At 36.2% G+C, this 19,220-nt stretch overlaps 1 protein-coding gene across 12 annotated transcripts in view; it reads right to left on the minus strand.

The window, feature by feature from the left end:
• The window catches only part of LOC139977761 (adhesion G protein-coupled receptor L2-like), a 102,392-nt gene that overhangs the window by 45,206 nt on the left and 37,966 nt on the right, over positions 1 to 19,220 (minus strand). For 11 of the 12 annotated variants that reach the window (XM_071987400.1, XM_071987467.1, XM_071987449.1 and 8 more), the window contains 5 exons: positions 16,898 to 17,143; positions 15,937 to 16,180; positions 10,187 to 10,311; positions 1,111 to 1,248; positions 294 to 410 (listed from right to left, as the gene is read on the minus strand). In XM_071987400.1, coding sequence (XP_071843501.1) covers positions 294 to 410; positions 1,111 to 1,248; positions 10,187 to 10,311; positions 15,937 to 16,180; positions 16,898 to 16,988 — 715 coding nt within the window. In that variant the 5' untranslated portion in view covers positions 16,989 to 17,143. Of the gene's footprint in view, positions 1 to 293; positions 411 to 1,110; positions 1,249 to 10,186; positions 10,312 to 13,667; positions 13,784 to 15,936; positions 16,181 to 16,897; positions 17,144 to 19,220 lie in introns of all 12 variants that reach the window. The other variant, XM_071987412.1, reaches the window with a different exon arrangement.

Genomic DNA, 19,220 nt, shown 5'->3' on the forward strand with positions numbered 1-19,220 from the left:
CTATCATGAAATGCTTGCCTACAACTATCGTGTATGGCACAGCTGACAAACGAAAATTCAGTTTCTTCAATTTTTCCGTGTTAATGGATAAACACTATCCTACCATTGTTAGCGCATGATGGAATGAAGCCTACCTTTAACTCATCTTTAGGACCTCCTTGATTCACACCTTTCATTCGCCCACATATTGAAATTGCTTCCTACTGATGACCGAGGGTCAATTTGTCACTTACACTACCTTCGAACACACCTGAGACCTCAAAAATATGTTTTTTCTGTTTTGCCTTCCTTACCTGTTGATCCTTCTGGGCACGGCTTCTCAACGATGACACCCCTGATGGTGCTGGGCCATGAGATTCCTCTTCGTGATGTCCCTGGACAAATATTGGAAGGAGGCTTGGTCGAAGGTTCTGCAAGATAAATAGGAAAAAAATTGATATTTTACTCCCGTTGGTCATGGATGACATTTTAAAAACCAATCGGTAAATAATAATTTACGTATCTGCGTATACACATGTTTGCTTCAATCTATTTTCTACTCAGGTGTCTTTTACAACACCTGAATTCTGAAATTTAATTATCACTGCAAAACATGACTGGAACAGCTCGAAAAGGGAGGTGTTGCATCTCTGAAATTTATTGTTGGAATTAGAATTGTAACTTCTTCCGAGGTTGCTCCACAAGGAATACTGTAGGTCAGTGCACCATGGCAAAAACTGTCCATATAAAAATAAACATACATATATACATATATATATATATAAATACTTACTTTCACATCTCGTTTTCTATACATGATACAAAGATGATGGGGTATGTGTGGGGTAAGGGTTGGTGGGCTATGGTGAGTGGCTTTATTGTGCTTGTGTTTATAGTGATGTCAGTGAATATCCGTGTTTGGGTAGGTGGGGTTAGAGGTGTGTGGGATTAGGGGTGGGTGGGGTTGTACAGTAGTGACGGATATGGATTAGGGTATGACAGTGGGGTGGGATGGGGCTTAACAGTGGGTCTAGGTTGGTGTGAGGGTTATAGGTTGGTTTAGGTGGTTGGTAGAGAGAGGGGTGATACTAGAGTAGATGAAGTGATATATGATGTCTTTATATAAATTACCTTTCATTATCACAGTTGTAGTCTCCATCTTGGCCGTTGGTGTTGTGACTGATGAAGTCACTTCGACAGTGAGGGTAGACACATCTCCGTCAGTCAACGGATTGTTGCTGCTACTCGCTGTGGAAGTAGCTGGAGTTGCTAAGGAAGTTAAAGCAATAAACATTAACATTCATGCAAGAAGGACAGGGTTAATACTATCCGAATGTAGAAATTAGAGTCAAACTAATTACATCGACGACAAAAATACGAAGAACGTCTCTATGGGGTTTCTGTTTACAGTTGTGCCTATCTTCATACTTTATAAGTGTGTATCTTTAACACTGAAAAATTTCCAATTAATGGCCAAGGTCAGTTTCAATTGAAATATAAAATGATATTTTCTCAAATGCAAATGTTTCTAATGTGCACAACGAACAGACCAAAAAAGTAGGTTTAAGTGGAAAGCAAATTTTTTATGTCATATATCTATCCATTTCTGGCAAAATCTCATCGGATAGTCTCCATTCAAAACCAAAGAAAATTACTTTTAAAATGCCAAGTTGTGCAACCAAAGCTATTATTTTATAACAAACAGAACAACAAAGTAAGTTTAAGTGGGGAAACCAATTTCTATGCCATACAGCTAACCATTTCTAGTGGTAACCATGGATATATATATTCACACAAAAATATATGATAAATTATGAAAATAATGATTTTAAACTTTATTATTAGGCAAATGATTTTGCATGCAAGTAAAAAGCATCCTGTTATACAAGCGACTTTACTGCTTGCCTCTTAATGATATCATGCTGTTTTAGCAAGGTGCATGAAAACAGACTTAAATCTGTTTAAGTTCTAAATTATATGAAAAATCCGCTGATTATACACAGAGTTTAAATAAATGTGCTGACCCTTTAAGTAGAATATTTCCTTCTACAGCTCTCTTTAAAATAACATAACATTTTATATCTGTGCCATTTCATGTTTTATATTTTTTTCAATATTTATTTTGTGTATCTTTTATTATGTACAAACTGTTTTTTTTTTAATGTTTAACCTGGCAACATTTGCTTCTTTTAAGTTTGGGACTATAATTGGGATGGGTCTGGGAGGGGGGGGGGGGGGTGGGAGTATCACATCGAATGAGGGAGTGAAAGGAAAAGTTGGGAAAGTGGCCGAGGAAATGGGATTTAGAATTTGGGAGATGGATAGATATACCTGGGATTCACAAGATTTTATAACTGGAATATTTTTCGGTACACAAATATCACGGTTTTCTAGCAATTTACTTGAATATTGAATCCTGGCTTTAAATAGCATATTTTGAATGAAATCTGATATAAATGAAAGACCAGACCTGCTAGATAATATTGATATACATAAATGCACATCATAGAACATTGTATTATACTATTAGTAAATGATTTATTTTGTATGTACAGTAGAGTATACTCTCACTTAGCAAATTCCACCTAAGTTTAAAATGGTCACATTTTGTTAGCAATATTTGTTTAATGCATACAGATCCAAAAACAGCATCACCTATGGAACTTCAGGAAGTAAAGGGCATCCCAAAAATGAAAAATTTATACAGTGAAGTAAATTATTTTGCTCCTTTTTAAGGTGTTCTGTCCCCCTGTTCCTCTAAGGGCATAATTCCCACAACAAAGCAGTTAAGCACTTTTATAACTAGTCATGTATAATTCCCTCAAGTAGCGGTGAAAAATGAATTAAATATATGACTAAAATACGTCTGCAAATTTCCCATCCGCATCTTTTTAATTTGCGATGCATTCTAATTTCAAAACAGCTCGCCTGAGTGACCACAGTTTTAAGAATCCATTTCGAATTATTCATTTCATGCTAATTTTTGTTCATGATGGGGGAACAACTTATTAAGAGTCTTGGACTAATATTGCCATCTCATTTTGAGTTTTGTCCTGTTGGTTAAAGGTCAAATTGCCAGAAAATTTGAAAACCAAAAGTCAAAGTTCTGCCAAAGGATAATCATTATCACACGTCACCATTTTGGCATTTTCTGGAAGTCCTGATAACAAAACCTGTTCATGAAAACTATTTGTCACCATGCAGCTGGGTTCGTGTGCACTATCCCTCAAAAGATCTTGATTATTTTTATTGCAATATTTTATAGCTGTTGTTATGGCATGGATCTCTTAACCAGAGATTATCGCAGTGTATGAACTCAACATACCTGGATAGTGGATAAATGATAAACGACCTCAGAGGAGGACTCACGCAACAAGAATGTGAAGGAAAGTATTAAATATGTTTTGAGGTAAGACACCCCACTCCACTTGGATTTATTATATTTGCTACGTTTTTTTATATCAATGGGCCAAACTAAATTAGATCTATGACTTCCGGAGCATCATCGTATCCATGACGATGGCATAGAATGCCAAAATTGAAAAATGCATGTTAAGAGATATGGTTGAATTTTTGATAACTTAGAAGTTACAGAGGATCTGTGTCACGTTGACGTCACCCTTGACAACCTCAGAGGAGAAGTCACTTGTATTCAGGTTATCCCACAGTAAAGATTTGATTTGCTCTCATGGCCCACAGTAAGTTTATACTGACCTTACCATTCATATGTAGAATCAAATTTAGCTCCAAAATATATATGCATACAAATTTATTTAAGTTAATTTTACATACTGCATCCAAATTAGTTTTTGCAAATGTACGTTAGTAAAATATATAATCTGTTTTATGGTTTATTAAAAATTTGTGAGGATCTGTCCATAAGAAACACAGTTTCAACATAACATTAAAGTAAAGTTAAGTCTCTAATGTTAAGTCTCATGGTACAGTCACAGTGAAAGGTACAGTCACAGTGAAAGTTAAGTTAAGTCATTAAAGTTAAGTCTCATTGTACAGTCACAGTGAAAGGCTAACTGCACCTATTTTATATGATGCCTACTGTACTAAACTGACAAGGTCCACACAACACTTTTTTTTTGTTACAGACCATTACAAACATCTTCCATGAGTGCAAAAGGCCAATTGAAAGTCTGTTTAATTATGAAATACATCCCAACAGCTACAGTATTTGAAAAAAAAAAAAAAAAAATTGCAAGTTTGAAGTCCTGGCAGTGAATTTTAGGAGCATACTTTCCATTTTCTTACAAAAGTGAATCTTTTTCAAATCTCCCTTTTTTAATGGTTTGTTATTTCTACCCCAAGGGAATCTTTAGAATACACACTTTATGAGTCATTTAGTGATCATAAGTTGCACCATCATTAAATTCTCTATCAAACGCTTAAAAAAAATTTGGTTTATTTTTCTTTCTCTTTTCACATTCGTAAAGCGAATGTTTTTTGTCCTTTCATCGGAATGTGGACTAAAACAGTCTGCAAACAGATTCCTCCCAGCCCTTAAGCGATCTTTGATAGCCAATACAAGTCCCATGTTTTCATTGATAACATCATATCTGCTGAACAACATGAATGACTTTGCCTTCTTGCAGCTCTCAGTGAATAGAATGTGTTAATTTTTCGTTTGAATAAGAATTAGTCACCAGGAAGAGATCAGAGATGAAATATAGCCTTTGACCTCGAGGATAATACACAGATGACAATACTTTTTACACTCCCTGTGTGTTATTGTTTATAATAAATGAAAAACAAACAAAAGGGTTCTGTCAAATGTTAGAGATTTAATATAAAGCATTCTACCCATAGGTACATGAAGTAGCATGATATGCTCGACAGATGTTACTAGGTTATTCATTGTTTATGATGATTTTCAAAAAATAATATGAGATCTATATTTTAGTTTCCTCATAAACTGCTTCTTTTTTTTTTAAATTTCATAACTGACAAGATTAAAATGAAACCCACCAAAATGTAGAAAAGATACCGAGAGAGAAGGGTTTACATTATAAAGAGACCACTTGAAAGTGAGCTTACAAAGGAATTAATTGGGTCGAAAACAAAAGATACTACAAGTCCACGAAATGTCGGCTAAGTACATCTCAGTTAGACATGGGTTGTGGACTGGTTTTCATGATTTTTTTTTTAAGTTTTAAGTTTTGTGGGGAAACTAGATGGACAAGACAAAACTTTGATTACTATTACACACAGTGTATATCGTGACTTACGATATTCCATATTTTACAGGAGAGAAAAATTTGAAATGTTTCATTTTTATCGTAGCTAGAGACATTGTTTATCCCATGATTTGCATAATATCACAAGCCTATACTATCGTTTTTACCATTTTTGGATCGCGGAATAGAGACAGGACATGTCTAAGCTCGCTTCTAACTTTTCAAATCTTGATTAAAAAACTATCAAATCTGATTGGCTACTGTGATGCAGTTGATTAATGAAGTACAGTATAAACGACATGGAGGGTTTAATTTTTCTGAAAAGCCACAAGGATTCTAAAACAATTTAGTCTCAAAGACAACAAAAATGATCAATCACCTTTCTTTCGAGGTACTAACAACTTACATCTCTTGACCAGGGAAGTCACAGACTTGTCAACATTTTCTCCCTTACAGACAATGTTAAAGTTATCATACAGGATCTTAACTTGGACTGGGTAATAATCCCTTCTGGTTCATTTTAAGACCAATATGTAACACCATTGCCTACATGATAATATCTTACACCATTGCATATATGTTTATATGTTGCACCACTGCCTATATGTTTATATCTTACACCATTGCCTATAAGTTTATATCTTACACCATTGCCTATATGTTCATATGTTACACCACTGCCTATATATTAATATATAACACCACTACCTATATGCTTATCTTACACCATTTCCTATAAGTTTATATCTTACACCATTGTCTATATGTTATATGTTACACCACTGCCTATATGTTAATATATAACACCACTACCTATATGCTTATCTTACACCATTGCCTATATGTTTATATCTTACACCATTGCCTATAAGTGTATATCTTACACCATTGCCTATAAGTTTATATCTTACACCATTGCCTATAAGTTTATATCTTACAACATTGTCTATATGTTTATATGTTACACCACTACCTATATGTTAATATCTTACATTATTTCCTATACGTTTATATCTTACAGCATTGTCTACATATTTATATGTAACACCACTGCCTATATGTTTAAATCTTACACCACTGCCTATAGGTTCATATGTTATCTAAACCTGAATAAGTTCAGTTGAAGGTAACTTTCACCCTTCTAGACCTGATAGTCAAACATCATTCATAAGATACACATGATGATATTCAAGCCTTCAGGCAACTCATTGTAAACATGTTTTCTCTACTTCTGACAACGAAAAAACAAAACATGAGAAAACAAACTAAATACAGACTGAAATAATAAGTTACTTGACTTCAAGGAAACAAAACATATTAAAGCAGTATTTTGCATTAAATTCCAAACTACTTGTTCCTCATTACAATCATTTTTTGTTGTTATTGGGTGTTTTTTATGATTTCATTATAATGCATGTTTTTTTGGGCTAAACTGTTTTAATAACTCATCAGATCAAATATCTCTTGAAGAAAGATTCTGCTTATAAATGTAGTGACAATGACAGGGTGTTCCTTTTTGAGCTTATTACTTCTTCAAACAATTTTTGTAATACTTTTTTTCTTACATTTCTCTTACACTTTTACACAATTTGTAACAGTTGATTTCTTACTAACTGACCACAAGGATTAGAGGTATTTAAACAGCGGAATTATTAGGCAACAAGCTGACATCTTAACTCCTATGGCCAATATGGCTTTGTTCTGAGAGAATGTTATCTTTTTGAATGCAATACCGCTTTAAATGACTATGATCAAGGAGTTCCCCTCCCCCCCCTCCCTTAATCATGACTGCCATACTTATGACACTCCATATATTCTTGCACTGATTGATTTGTTTATACCAGCCCTTTTTGTGACATTAAAGATAAGGGTCACTAGCATAGGCACCTCTCTGCAGCTAATGTTACCATTGTTACAGTGAACTTTTGACATTAAACATTTTACAGCTGCTTTCAGAGGAAATGAGTTCCTTGGCTCCAACATTTTTGGCAAGTATTGTATAATTTGAAGTGGAACAGCTTCCCTCCCCCTGCCCACCCCCCCCCCCCCCTCAATAGTCAGTTCATAGGTTTATTTAATGTCAAACTGAATCCTTTTTCTTCTTTTTCACATGTCTTAGTTATGTTTTTTTTTTTTTAATATTTGTCTAACTGCTACCATGTTGACAAAGCTGTGAAAGATTTGAATCCTGTTTCAAAAAGAGAACAGACCATTGTACATACTCAACACCGCCTTACGATTGAACTTTACTCATCCAGTCACCATATTTTAACAGTCCGAAAAAAGACATGTCTTTAAGGTGTCAAACAAATTTAGGATAAAAACTGGCTCAATATCTAACAATTGGCAGACCACTGCTACCCTTAGAATATGCCAGATGGGTTATCAAGTTTAAATGATGGTTTTGTTACTAATTGATCCACATCATTTTAAAAGTTTGTCACTGAAAGTCAAATTGGTTCAAAATATAGTTCCTCCTTGATCTTTTTAAACCATTCCTCCCCCCCTCCCCCACCCTTTCAAGAATAACTACTACACACCCTGTAAATTTTGAAAGAAGAATTTTATGAGCAAAAGGGATTCATCCTAGTTGTGTTTTATTTTCAAACTTATATTCAGAAAAAAAAAACCTTCACATAAAATTGAATTTTTTTCTGATAAGTTTTAACAATTTATTCAACAATCCATATTTAAGCTTTGCCATCTTTGTGCCTTGGTTCACTTTTGTTGTACTGTATGAAGATCGCCTCAATTTCTGTCATTCTTAGCTGTCGTTGTTTTATAGGAAAATGTCACTTGAAAATATAAAGTGTTGAATGTCATTGTCATATGGCAGGAGATAAACTACACTAATATTACATACCGTGTGGTGTGTGCAAGGCTTTGTCTTATGGTATGGGACACATTTTCATCAAAATAGGCGGTCTGTTTTAAAGTAACTTTTTGGATTTTGCAAGTCCAAGCATGATCTTGTACCTATGTGTCTGACTGTCTGTAATTGTATGTTGACTGTGCATGGCTTGTGTGTTTTTACAACCAGAGTTAACAGTCTTAAGACCCTATTTAATAGTTAACTTATTTATTTCTTATTTGATCATCATTTCGATTGGCTGAAATCTGCAGGAAACGATACCTCATCAGGCATACTAGTGTGTTCCTGTGCTAAATATCAGCACTGACAAATTATTATATAGACTGTCGTGAGGGTCCTCTTCGGTTTGTTCGTGGTTTATAACTAGAATGCATTTGAAAGGACTTTTGTGAACACTACTCTATGATTCCAAATTTCAACATCCTTATCCAACTTCTGTCTACAAAAAAAAAAAAAAACTGAAAATGTTCATTTCCCAGAATCCTTTGCACTTCATCCGAAACATTGATATGGCTGAGAAGGCTCCAGAAAACCCAGACATATTAATCACTCATTTGCCATGTGTTTCTACTTTGTGGTAGTAGATCTGCCTGCTAGCTTCAACTTGCGAAACCTCCTGTTTGATCATTTGTAAACAAAACAGTGATTGGTTTCCCCTTTCAGTCTCTTCATTTTGCAATTTAAAGCAACACACAAAATTTAACAATCCAGAAATAAAATTATTTTCCACTTATCATCTCAATCATAAATAATACCTGTGTTTAGATGACATCTCAAGTAAATTAGATGCATGGAATCATATTTAGTCTCACAAGATGAAAAACAGACCATGTTTTCTCCAAACAACATGGTTTACAATGATATAAAGAACAATAACTTCCAGGTTATATATGTCAGCAACCAATTTCTTCTAAAGTGAAATTAATTTCAAAATATGTCATTTTCCTAAACTCAAATAGGCTCTCAATGTCACATGCCAATCCTGCATAGTTATGTACTTAACAACTTAATTACTGAACTTAACTTTTTTTTATTTTTTGTGGAATTATTCTGAAATAGGTTACCCAGTTACCATTGGAATGTTTACATTTATGAATATTAATTCTCATGATCTATCATTTACAAATATCTGAATTGACAACCAACATTGCAAACCTTTTTTTTTTTTTGTGATGAATTTACATAACCGTCATAATTATCCCATGAAATTACAATGCCGCTCCTTATAGCTTTAATAGAGTAATTTTTCCTAGTTTGACGGAGTTTTTCGATGCTATTCCATACTTGCTATCTTAAGTTTGAGTTCTATTTGATAAATTTGGTAAAATTATTGGACAAAACTACAAATATTTCCTTTAATCTATTCCGCTTCTCTTTATTTCAAACTACCAGGGAAAAGCGAGAGCACTAGAAGAAGTAACTGATAGTTTTTAATCAGCGCTCGGGCGGGTATAGGATTCCATGTGATGTGATCACTACTACACCAGCCTAATGTTACAAAAGTGTTTACTTTGGCAACAACTTGTCAATATTGAAAGAGCAAGAACTCTAAAAAGCTATTTATTGAGTTCCCAAGAAAGGGGGAATGGGGGAGGGGGAATACTAAAAGGGTGTCCTTTGATGAGATACCTCTTGTGACAAAGTTTTAAAATCCCATAACTGTGTGCAGAAACATATCTTACCTTTGTTAATAACTGATATCTCCAGAGAAGTGATATAAAGAATAGGGGTAGAGGACTCATTAGAAGGGGTGGGGCAGGGGTGGGGGAGGGGGGTAAGGGTAAGAAACAATGTCATTGTTAAATTTGCAATGTTAAAAGCCAATCGTTCTACTGTATATGTTTGTAGCTGAAGTTTTAAGTACTACTCACCAAGTTTTTATATTAAATCTAAATCATACCACCAAACTTCTAAAGACAATATACAAACTTAATCTATAGTTTTACTATGTTATATGAACAATAGAAGCAAATTATGCTAATTCATCAATTGTTCCTGTTGAATTTCCAAAACCTGTTTTTTATCTTCATTTTTCATCAAGTGTCTGTGTTTTGCTTTATATTTTTATCCCCTTTCTTTCTTTTCCTTTCCTTATTTTTATTTTTTTTTTGTCATCTTTTGCCATCAATTGGTCAGTTTGAATACTTACTTGTAGTCTGTGCTGACCACAGAATGCATTCATATAAAACTTCAAGGAATTTAAAGGTTCCTGGACAAGGGTTACCGAAAATGCCGCTTGTAGCACGAATGGAGCAACCTGTTTTATAATCGCACCTACAACGAGAATGGAGATATTGTTATAGGGATGCATGCAATGGAAAAATAATACTAAACTGAAACGGAAAAAAAATATCGGTGGGAGAGGGGGGGGGGGGGTGGTCCTGGAATGACAGACGTCCTTTCTTTGGTTGAGTTAGTGGTTAGATCGTTGGGGGGGGGATCAGATAAGGTCAGTGGAAGGACTAGGAGAAAGCTGTGAATGAAAGCAAAGCAACATTAGTTTAAGAGGATGCTCGTGTAAACGTTAGTCGAAAAAGATCCTGTAGATTAGTCGGATTAAATGATGAAAATTGTAAAAAGGATACTTCAATGTGCTCACATGACTCTCTTCATTTATGTTAATATTTCTATCAATGTCATCACTTGTATGTGATTGCTTGGTTTGGTTTTATCTTCTACCCCTGCAGTTTTAATCAATCGGTGGTCACTCTTTTGTTTCCACAAAGCAATTAACTAACACAAGTAAACATTCAGAATTTTTAGAAAATATCAATAGTACTCAAAATACTACCTTGACAGGGAGGTCTTTTAGTATCGACAATTTCTTTTTCTTTACTTTTTTTTTTTACTGTAGTAATTTTTGAGGTGTGCAAATTTGGTTTCTCACAAACTTCATAAAATGCTATTGTATGGTGCACAAAAGCTGCAATACATCTTTGCACCTCTGTAGCAATAAGAACATTTTGCTGAGTATTAATTTGCCATACAATACTGCATAAATTATTCACTGATATGTAATAATTTACATATCCATCCCCTCCCTCCGGTCTTAGGCGAGCGATCCAGCGATCTCAATAGTGGGAATGACCCTGACAAAATTTTCCATCTGATATCATCAAACTTTCACACACACTATATTAGAATACAAGACAGACTTTTCCAATTGCCCACCAACTGTAATCTTCGCTGAGAAAGCTCAACATGTTGGAGCCACCATGACACCCCCACCTGGAGGAATGACAGGCCTGTTGTACTCCTAGTAGAAGTAGTGGGAACCAAATAGCATCCCAGGGTTTATGGCAAACAGAACAGAATAGGGTTAACCAAGGGAATCACACCAGGGGGTTCATGTGGTTCAAATGATTTATCGTTTCTTTAACCATTATCAATTTCCAAAATGTGTTCTACATGTGTTCTATAAACACGGAACACTTCACTTTTGAACTTTGCAAATTTGAACTTTTTTTTTTAAAACTTTTTAAAGTGATAGAATCCCACTGCAATCAAGCAAAAGTTTTTAACCCCAAATGTCTCTATGAGAAATTTTTAAACCCATAGTGAGCATGAATGTGGACGTAAATTTAACCTTGCAACCAACTGTAATGCAAAACAAAGAACCTTTGAGGTTTCGTATGGATGTTGTGATAAGATGGCCCCCCCCCTTTAAATAATTTTATTTTCTTATAGACTATCAGAATTATTGAGTAGTCATTGCTGCAGACAAGGGGTCCCCCAGCCAATAACTGTCATAGCATTGATTTCACATAATTGTCTCTCACGCTGCCAACCCCCCCACCCCTATCACCCCCCCCCCCATTAATGAAACCAGTGTTGGGATTGCTAATATTTCTGTCTGAGAAAATGTCAGTCAACTGGTTAAGGAAGGTTACGGAATGGAGGTTACAGCTACTCACATCTTGATTGGATCCCGGCCAATTTTCTTTGCGAAACACTTTTACTTTTGCATCTGGCAAATATTTGCATAACTGTTAACAGTGTATCACTTTCACCCAGAGGTAGAAGTTAGTTTGTTATATTGTGTTTTGGTTTTATGTCAACAGGTTGTCAAGCAAAAGTGACAAGCAGTTTTTTACATTTTCAGACATTTATGACAGCATTTAAGCAATCTAGGAGAAATCAGTTCTTCTTTGGTTCAAACTGTTCACAACTGCTTTAAATGTATATATCTTGGAGCAAAGATGGAGGTCAACCTTCCCATCCTGTTCCAAAACCAGAATTTCTGATCCTACCAAATTTTTATCTCAGTTTTATGTTAAAAACGCTGACAGTCGAATGGTTTCCATCAAAGCATTTTTTCCTTCTTTTTTTTTTGAGAATAACTTGTTAATATCTACATCTGTAAGTTTTTTCTTTTTTTTCTTTTTGGAGAATAATTTGTTTATATCTACATCTGTTGAGATCATTTTCCTATTTTTCTGGGGCAACATAAACAGCAATTTCTCCCCCATTGGAGATGCAGGTCACAAAGGTCAAGAGGCATAGTCATAAGGGTTTGATAGGGCAGAATTCAAAGATAATTCCAGACATAAGCTGCATGTTGCTATGGTGACATGGATTATGACAGCAGTTATGTCCTTGAAGAATCTTTCAACATGATGATGGTTTTTTTGCATTCAAACAAATCCGTATATGGAAATGGTTCAGATCTGCACTAAACTCTTAATGTTTCTGTTGTTGGACACTGCCCCATTCTGTATGTAGTCTGACAGCCTGTTGGGACAATTTTCCAATGCTAATACCACTCTATACTGTCCTCAAACTATGTTTTTTCATAAGTTACACGCAGTGGACAGAGTTAAATCCTGGAGGTAAATGATGAATATATGCAAATTCCCAAATTATAGAATATCTTTGTACAGTAGAACAGAAGCATTCGCATTTTAACTGACCTCTATCTTTACCTACAGATTGAGACAATTTTAGTCAGAACTATTGGACCAACAAAAGGGAGAAAATTCTCCTTTAATTTACTATTAAACTCTTGCAGACCAGAATTGATGATTATCAGATACGCCAACAAAAAACTCAGACACTCGACCTGACAGCCTCCACATGATCTTATCGTGACTGTATTCCCATCTCCCCTGCCTCTCGCCGAGACCCTGATAATTAATCGACCAATTCAGAAGGAGAATTTTTTTTGCCGGGAACAAAAAGCAGTCGATCCCGCTCGCTTGTCAGAAACGATGGGAACCCATCGATTCTAATCAGAAAGAAGAGAGTATGTGAAAAAGAACATTCAAGTATCCTTTTCCGAAGCATAAACATTTTGATTAACATCTGATCGATCGGATCTATATGCATCACACATGTATCTCCTCTCGACGATGTACAGAATACCTTACCGTATCGTCAGATCTGCGGAGGGAAGAGTGGTTACGTTGAATGTTAATCATGTGCTTCGTGCAACCTGTAGCTGTCTTCGGTCTCCGTTGGCAACTGAGATATATGCTACTGTTATTTTGATTGAGGAGGAGTTAAGTTTTAGTAAAATTCATGCGTATCTTTGTTAAAGAGGGGGTTGGTTTGGTTTTTTGTCTCGATCTCATGCTGTCAGTAGTAGCATGGTGCGTTACGGGGTGACCGCAGCGTCACGTGGTGATACTTACAGCCACTTTGCAAAACACAAGACAGTTGCACCTCTAGAAACTTTGAGACCCCCGGGCAGGGGTCGTGAAATACGTTGACGTTGACGGGGATGGTGCAGGAGTTGCGATCGTTACAGCTGTTTGAGAAGTTTAAATAGGTGAGAAGAGGAAGCCAGTAGAAAAGACACATCAGGGTTACGACAACCAGAAGGTGCGGAGAGAAAAAAAAGTATTAACGCATCTAGATACATATAGATACATTATTGTTATTGCATCTCCCATTTGAAAAGAAGTGCAACATTATTATATAAAAAAAATTAAGAAATACACTATACATTATACAGTACAGCTGGAGATCATTTCTTATTGTGTACATTTCTTTATCACAACCTGGGGATTCAAGAATTCTACTTGACTTGGCAAATATTATTAATACGCATTTGCTAAAGCTAATGCTCAAATCCACCCTCTGGCCTAACCCATGCCTCTCAATCCCCCAGCTTCCCCTCCCCTCTCTAAAAATCTGTATCTGCAAAAATAGCCCATATACAAATTAAATACATGTATATGTAGCCAATCAGGACCAATTTTTTAACCACGGTGCTGAGAAGACCGGACAAATTGTAAATAGATCTGCTTCCTCCAAACCATTTCTGGTCAAACCTCCTTTGAACAATAAATCAATCCTGCCAGATGCAAACCTTTCCTTCATCTTATACTTTTAAACCCTAACCCAGATAGCTAATTAACATAATCATCATCATCATCATTCTACAATGGAATAACCCATAAAACAGTCTCATTCCATCTTCTTCCTCCAAAAATACACCCCAAAATACACCCAAAAATGACCAAAATGGAATCCCTTCGTTAATATTTATATGCAAATGTGCGCTTGCAGGAAGAGGGAGTTCTTTTGTGTAGACAGTAAAAGGAGGTGCCAAGAAGCAATCAAGAGGAGTGGTTGAAGAAGTCCTCTTGAGTATACAAGAAGGTGTGACGCTGTGTCCAATCCACACAAGTGTTAAAAGAAAGGACTCTTGCCGGCAGGTATCAAACTTGAAGGGGTCAATAATGCTCTGTAAATCTGCCCCTATTGTACCCCTCACAACCCCCTCCACCTCCTCCTCCCCCCTCCCCATCCCCTTCCCTTTCACATTTTGGTACAAAGTCTGAAGCAGATTCCACCTCTGTCTAGCATCGTGGCCCCCTTTTTTTGGTTTCTCTTCTTCGGTTAAGGGTGCATCTGTCTTTCATAACACCCTTTAAAACGGTTCGTGAACAAACAAAATGGGAAATGGATTGATTTTGGTCTATGTCATCAACATAATCCAGATCTTCGAATAATGAGAGAACGATGTTCCTCTGGTATCGAGAAGTCTGCAACTAGGGGTATTAATTCGAGCAACCTTCCACCGACAGAGATTGAGAAACTGCTCCAGCGAGTATTTAACGCATCGTCGGTGATAACCATGGACCTGCTTACCGGGTTCGACGATTGCATAAATGTATTTGCTGACCGAGAAGGTGAGTGAGGCCACAGTTGATGTGAACAGGGAGCATGAAATCATTTGTAAACATTTTGAAATTTATGTGGAAGGTACAGCTTACACATTTTGTAAACTGAGAGGAGGGGGAGGGGAAGGGGGCGTGGGAGGAGGGAAACATAAAATACATCTGAGACAAAATCTTATACAAATAGTCAGCTTATGAGAGAATAAATATTTTATCAAATGGTGTTTGAACTTCTTCCACATTCTATTTTAAATTCTAGCTTAAATATTCAACATCACACAGGATGATGGTTGGGTTAAATTGCTATAACTAGAAGAAGTAACCAGCATGCATTGCTCAATCAAATGCATCAGTTGATAGGAATATTAAGTAACTATTCATCGAATATAATTTGCCCAAAAAGCTTGTCTATCTCCAATCTCTTCTTCCGACTCTTATTCTTCATTGTTTAACCAATATGAGCGGTAACGGAAGTGATTGGGACAATGAGCACCAATTTTCCCACCAACGAACACCAATCAGGAAATATTAAGCTTGTTCTGATGTAACACAAGAGTGTTTGTTGAGGAGTTAATACTAGTGTATGTTTACACAGTGCTATGACATCATCAATACACACAATAGTATCCACAGCATGTCCAAGTCACCATGAACTTTTAACACTGGGCAGCAGTATGTAAATCAACTGAACCGCACTCGTGGGACATTTTATGTCATCTCACGTACACGTGCAAACTATGATGCACTTTATGGACTGAATTGTGACGATACTTACATGGGAGAGACCACGGCGAAAGTAGCGGGAGACTCGCAGTTTGTGTCGTCGACGCGTCCGAAGCCGAGGCAAGTCACGTGGTCGGTCCGGCCAAAGTTGGCGGATTCTATCAGAATGACCCTCTCGCCAGGACATTGCAGATCCATCGTCTTACCCTCGCAGACGCTGGTGTAGTAGATCAGGCTGTTGTTCTGTTTCTTGTCGTCAACGCCATTCGATCGAGAAGAGAGCGACGAACTTACATCTGCAAGAGTGAGTTTACGTAGTAATCGAATAGATATATATCAAAACGCATCCCCGGTCACGTGGCTTGGGTAGATGGGAAAGTGCAAATGTAGTGAGGAGACAGGTAGGAGAGCAGGGAAGTGACATTGGATAAATATTGAGCAACGTTGGGTAAAAATACAAAGAATTACTCGGGAGGCGTACTTGAGCAAATATATTCTAATATGAATCAATCTGGCCAATTGCTCAAAGAGACAAAATCTGACACAAGATCAAATACCTTCTGGTAACTTTTTAATTAATTATACTATTTAATACTTTTTGGTAACCTCTTGCTGATGTAACATTTAAATAATAAGTTTGAGACACCAGCCACAATAGTTCCTCAGTGCTATGTGCAAAGAAACTTTAGTAACTACTGTACAGATAAAATATGCACATTCAAAAAAACCAAGTACATAATTTATTTTGAACACTCAATGAGTGGATAGATCTGCAAATAATGAGAGGAGCTTTCAAACCATCAGCTCACTGAAATTCTGCTTTGAATCGTGAACTTGAAATAGTCTAATTCAGATAATATTCGATACCACTTTGTGACATTGCTAGACTGAGCAGTTACGTTCCTAATTTTTCGTGAGAAATAAAACTCTTATTTTCGTCGGCTTTTAAGAACAACGACGCGAATGCAATTTTGACATCGTGAGAATTATTCTAAATGGACTATAAAACTTACCTCGAGAGAAAGATGTAAGAAACAGGAGAAACAGAATCGTATTTGCCAATGGCCGTCTCATATTGGTTGTTACGTCCCTCTGTTGGTTCATCGTGTGTTATTTTCTATTATTCTTAGATGGCCGCTCCTCAAAACGCCCTTCTCTCTTTTGTTTCTTCTTATTGTGTTGATAAGGTTCAGATGAAGCTTCACAAAGTACTGTATGGCTGATATTTCCAATGTTCACTGAACTCTTCACTTCATCACCTGAGAAAAAAAACCGGAATATCCATCAGTGAACAAATGCGGGGAAAATATAAAATATAAAAGCCCTAGAATATTAGCAGACACTGAATGGTACTGCATTGTATGTATGCAACATACTGTAAGATATGCTACAGCACGTCCGATGTTTATTAATATTTAATATATACTAGGTACGGCCTACAGTAGACAGTAGAAATGCATGCATACTGCTGCTGTCTTAGTCCTAGAGGAAACCAAGTTCATCAGACGTTGTAAACCCCCAAAGCTCTGATAAAATCTTTCATCAACTATTTTCAACTTTGATTTATCAGTAGAGGCAGGCCTCTTGATGGACTGGCTGACAGGATTACTTTAAAGAGAGCAGAGAATACATGTAACACCATGACCATTCAGCTAGTATTAAGGGGATCATTATTGTAAACTGTACTCTACTGCGGCACATGTACTGTACAGTGTGCTGTTCTCGTTTACTGTACAATATTGTAGTCAGGTAATAAACAACAAGCTTTGAGGTCAACAACAGCTGCGCACAAAATTCTTTTTCTTTTTTTTTCTTTTTCTTTTCAGATTTGTATGACATTAGTAAAATGTAACATTAGGATGAACAGAACGTTCTTTGCCATGGGCGTGAGTATACAATGACAAGTTGAAACAATTTACTGGATATTTTCAAGTCATTCTCAAGTACTACTGTAGAATGCATTACACATGCAGGTTCATGACGTGACCGCAATCTTCCGTCTCGGCAATAAAGTGTGAGAACATCGCATACATTTATGCAATTATTGAATACTAGGATCTACTGTAGGGATCACTATTATTTAAATTTATCCTAAGGGATCATGCAACCTCTCCAACAGCCTGAAATTTGTCACTGATTGTGTCTATGGGATACATGAGCAGCATTTAACAGGGCACCTCAATGTTTATCTAAGTAATCAGATGGTGGGTTGTGATGTAGAGGTTGTGGAGTGCTAAACTGGTTACCGGTTCACAGTAGGTACATTGTGAGGAGACAGACAAGCAAGAAGCATTGTAAATTCAAGCCTCATGATGTACAGTACATACGATAGGATAGTACGTTAGAGTGACGTGGAGTGCTGACCATGTGAGGAGATAGGTAAGCAAGAAGTGATCTACATTCAAGTCTCATGTACAGACATATGGAGGGTACTATACACTTGTATACCTAACAGTTGATTTTCTGGCTACTGGTTGAAGGAAGTACAGTACAAGTTTATTATTACTAGTTACAGTACAATTATTTCAGTGAAACTTGCTGTTGCAGTGGTAAACTTAACTTTTGTCACTAGAAGGATAGATTTGTCTATCAATATGTCCAATAGCGTAACACCATTAGTATTTAACATGCATGGCACACTTTCTTCCCATACTGTCTATATAAGATAATTGGATAACTACTACAGTATAAATCCAAAGTTTCATGTACTTTCTCAGATTTTGGCAATCAGCACTACAGGTTTAAAAATAAAATAAATCCATTTTGGCAGTATTTCGATCACCAAGTTGCTTAGAATGCAGCTAATTGGAAGTGAGACCAATTGATCACTTCCCTATCTCAAAGCTTATATGTGTGTATATATACACATATATATAAATGCTGTTTGTCCAGTTGTCATAACAATAGTGTTCACCTTAACAGGGTAACTCTGTGCACTCTGTACTCACAGTACAGTCATAGTACAGAGCAGTGGTACATACTGTACAGTTTTTATGCTACAGTGTGTCCTGACTATGAAACATTCATTGTTGGTTCGATGATCTCATAATCATGAACATTGATCATAATAATGTCTGTTCATGAGATACATTTAAAGCACATGTATCAAAACCGTGGCTGAAAACATATACTAGGCAAAATTATATCCCACTGACCCAATTGAAACTTTACATTTGTTCAGTGTAATTTACAGTAACTTAAGGCCAGATACTGTACATGCAGGCAGGCAGAATGGGATTAAGTAAATATAATAGATGATATTAATGTAATAAACAATTTGACACATGTAAGTAGTTTTCTGATTATCCAGCCATAAAATACACTCATGGTTGAACC

Source organism: Apostichopus japonicus, chromosome 2, assembly GCF_037975245.1.
Source record: "Apostichopus japonicus isolate 1M-3 chromosome 2, ASM3797524v1, whole genome shotgun sequence".
Classification (NCBI taxonomy): domain Eukaryota; kingdom Metazoa; phylum Echinodermata; class Holothuroidea; order Aspidochirotida; family Stichopodidae; genus Apostichopus; species Apostichopus japonicus.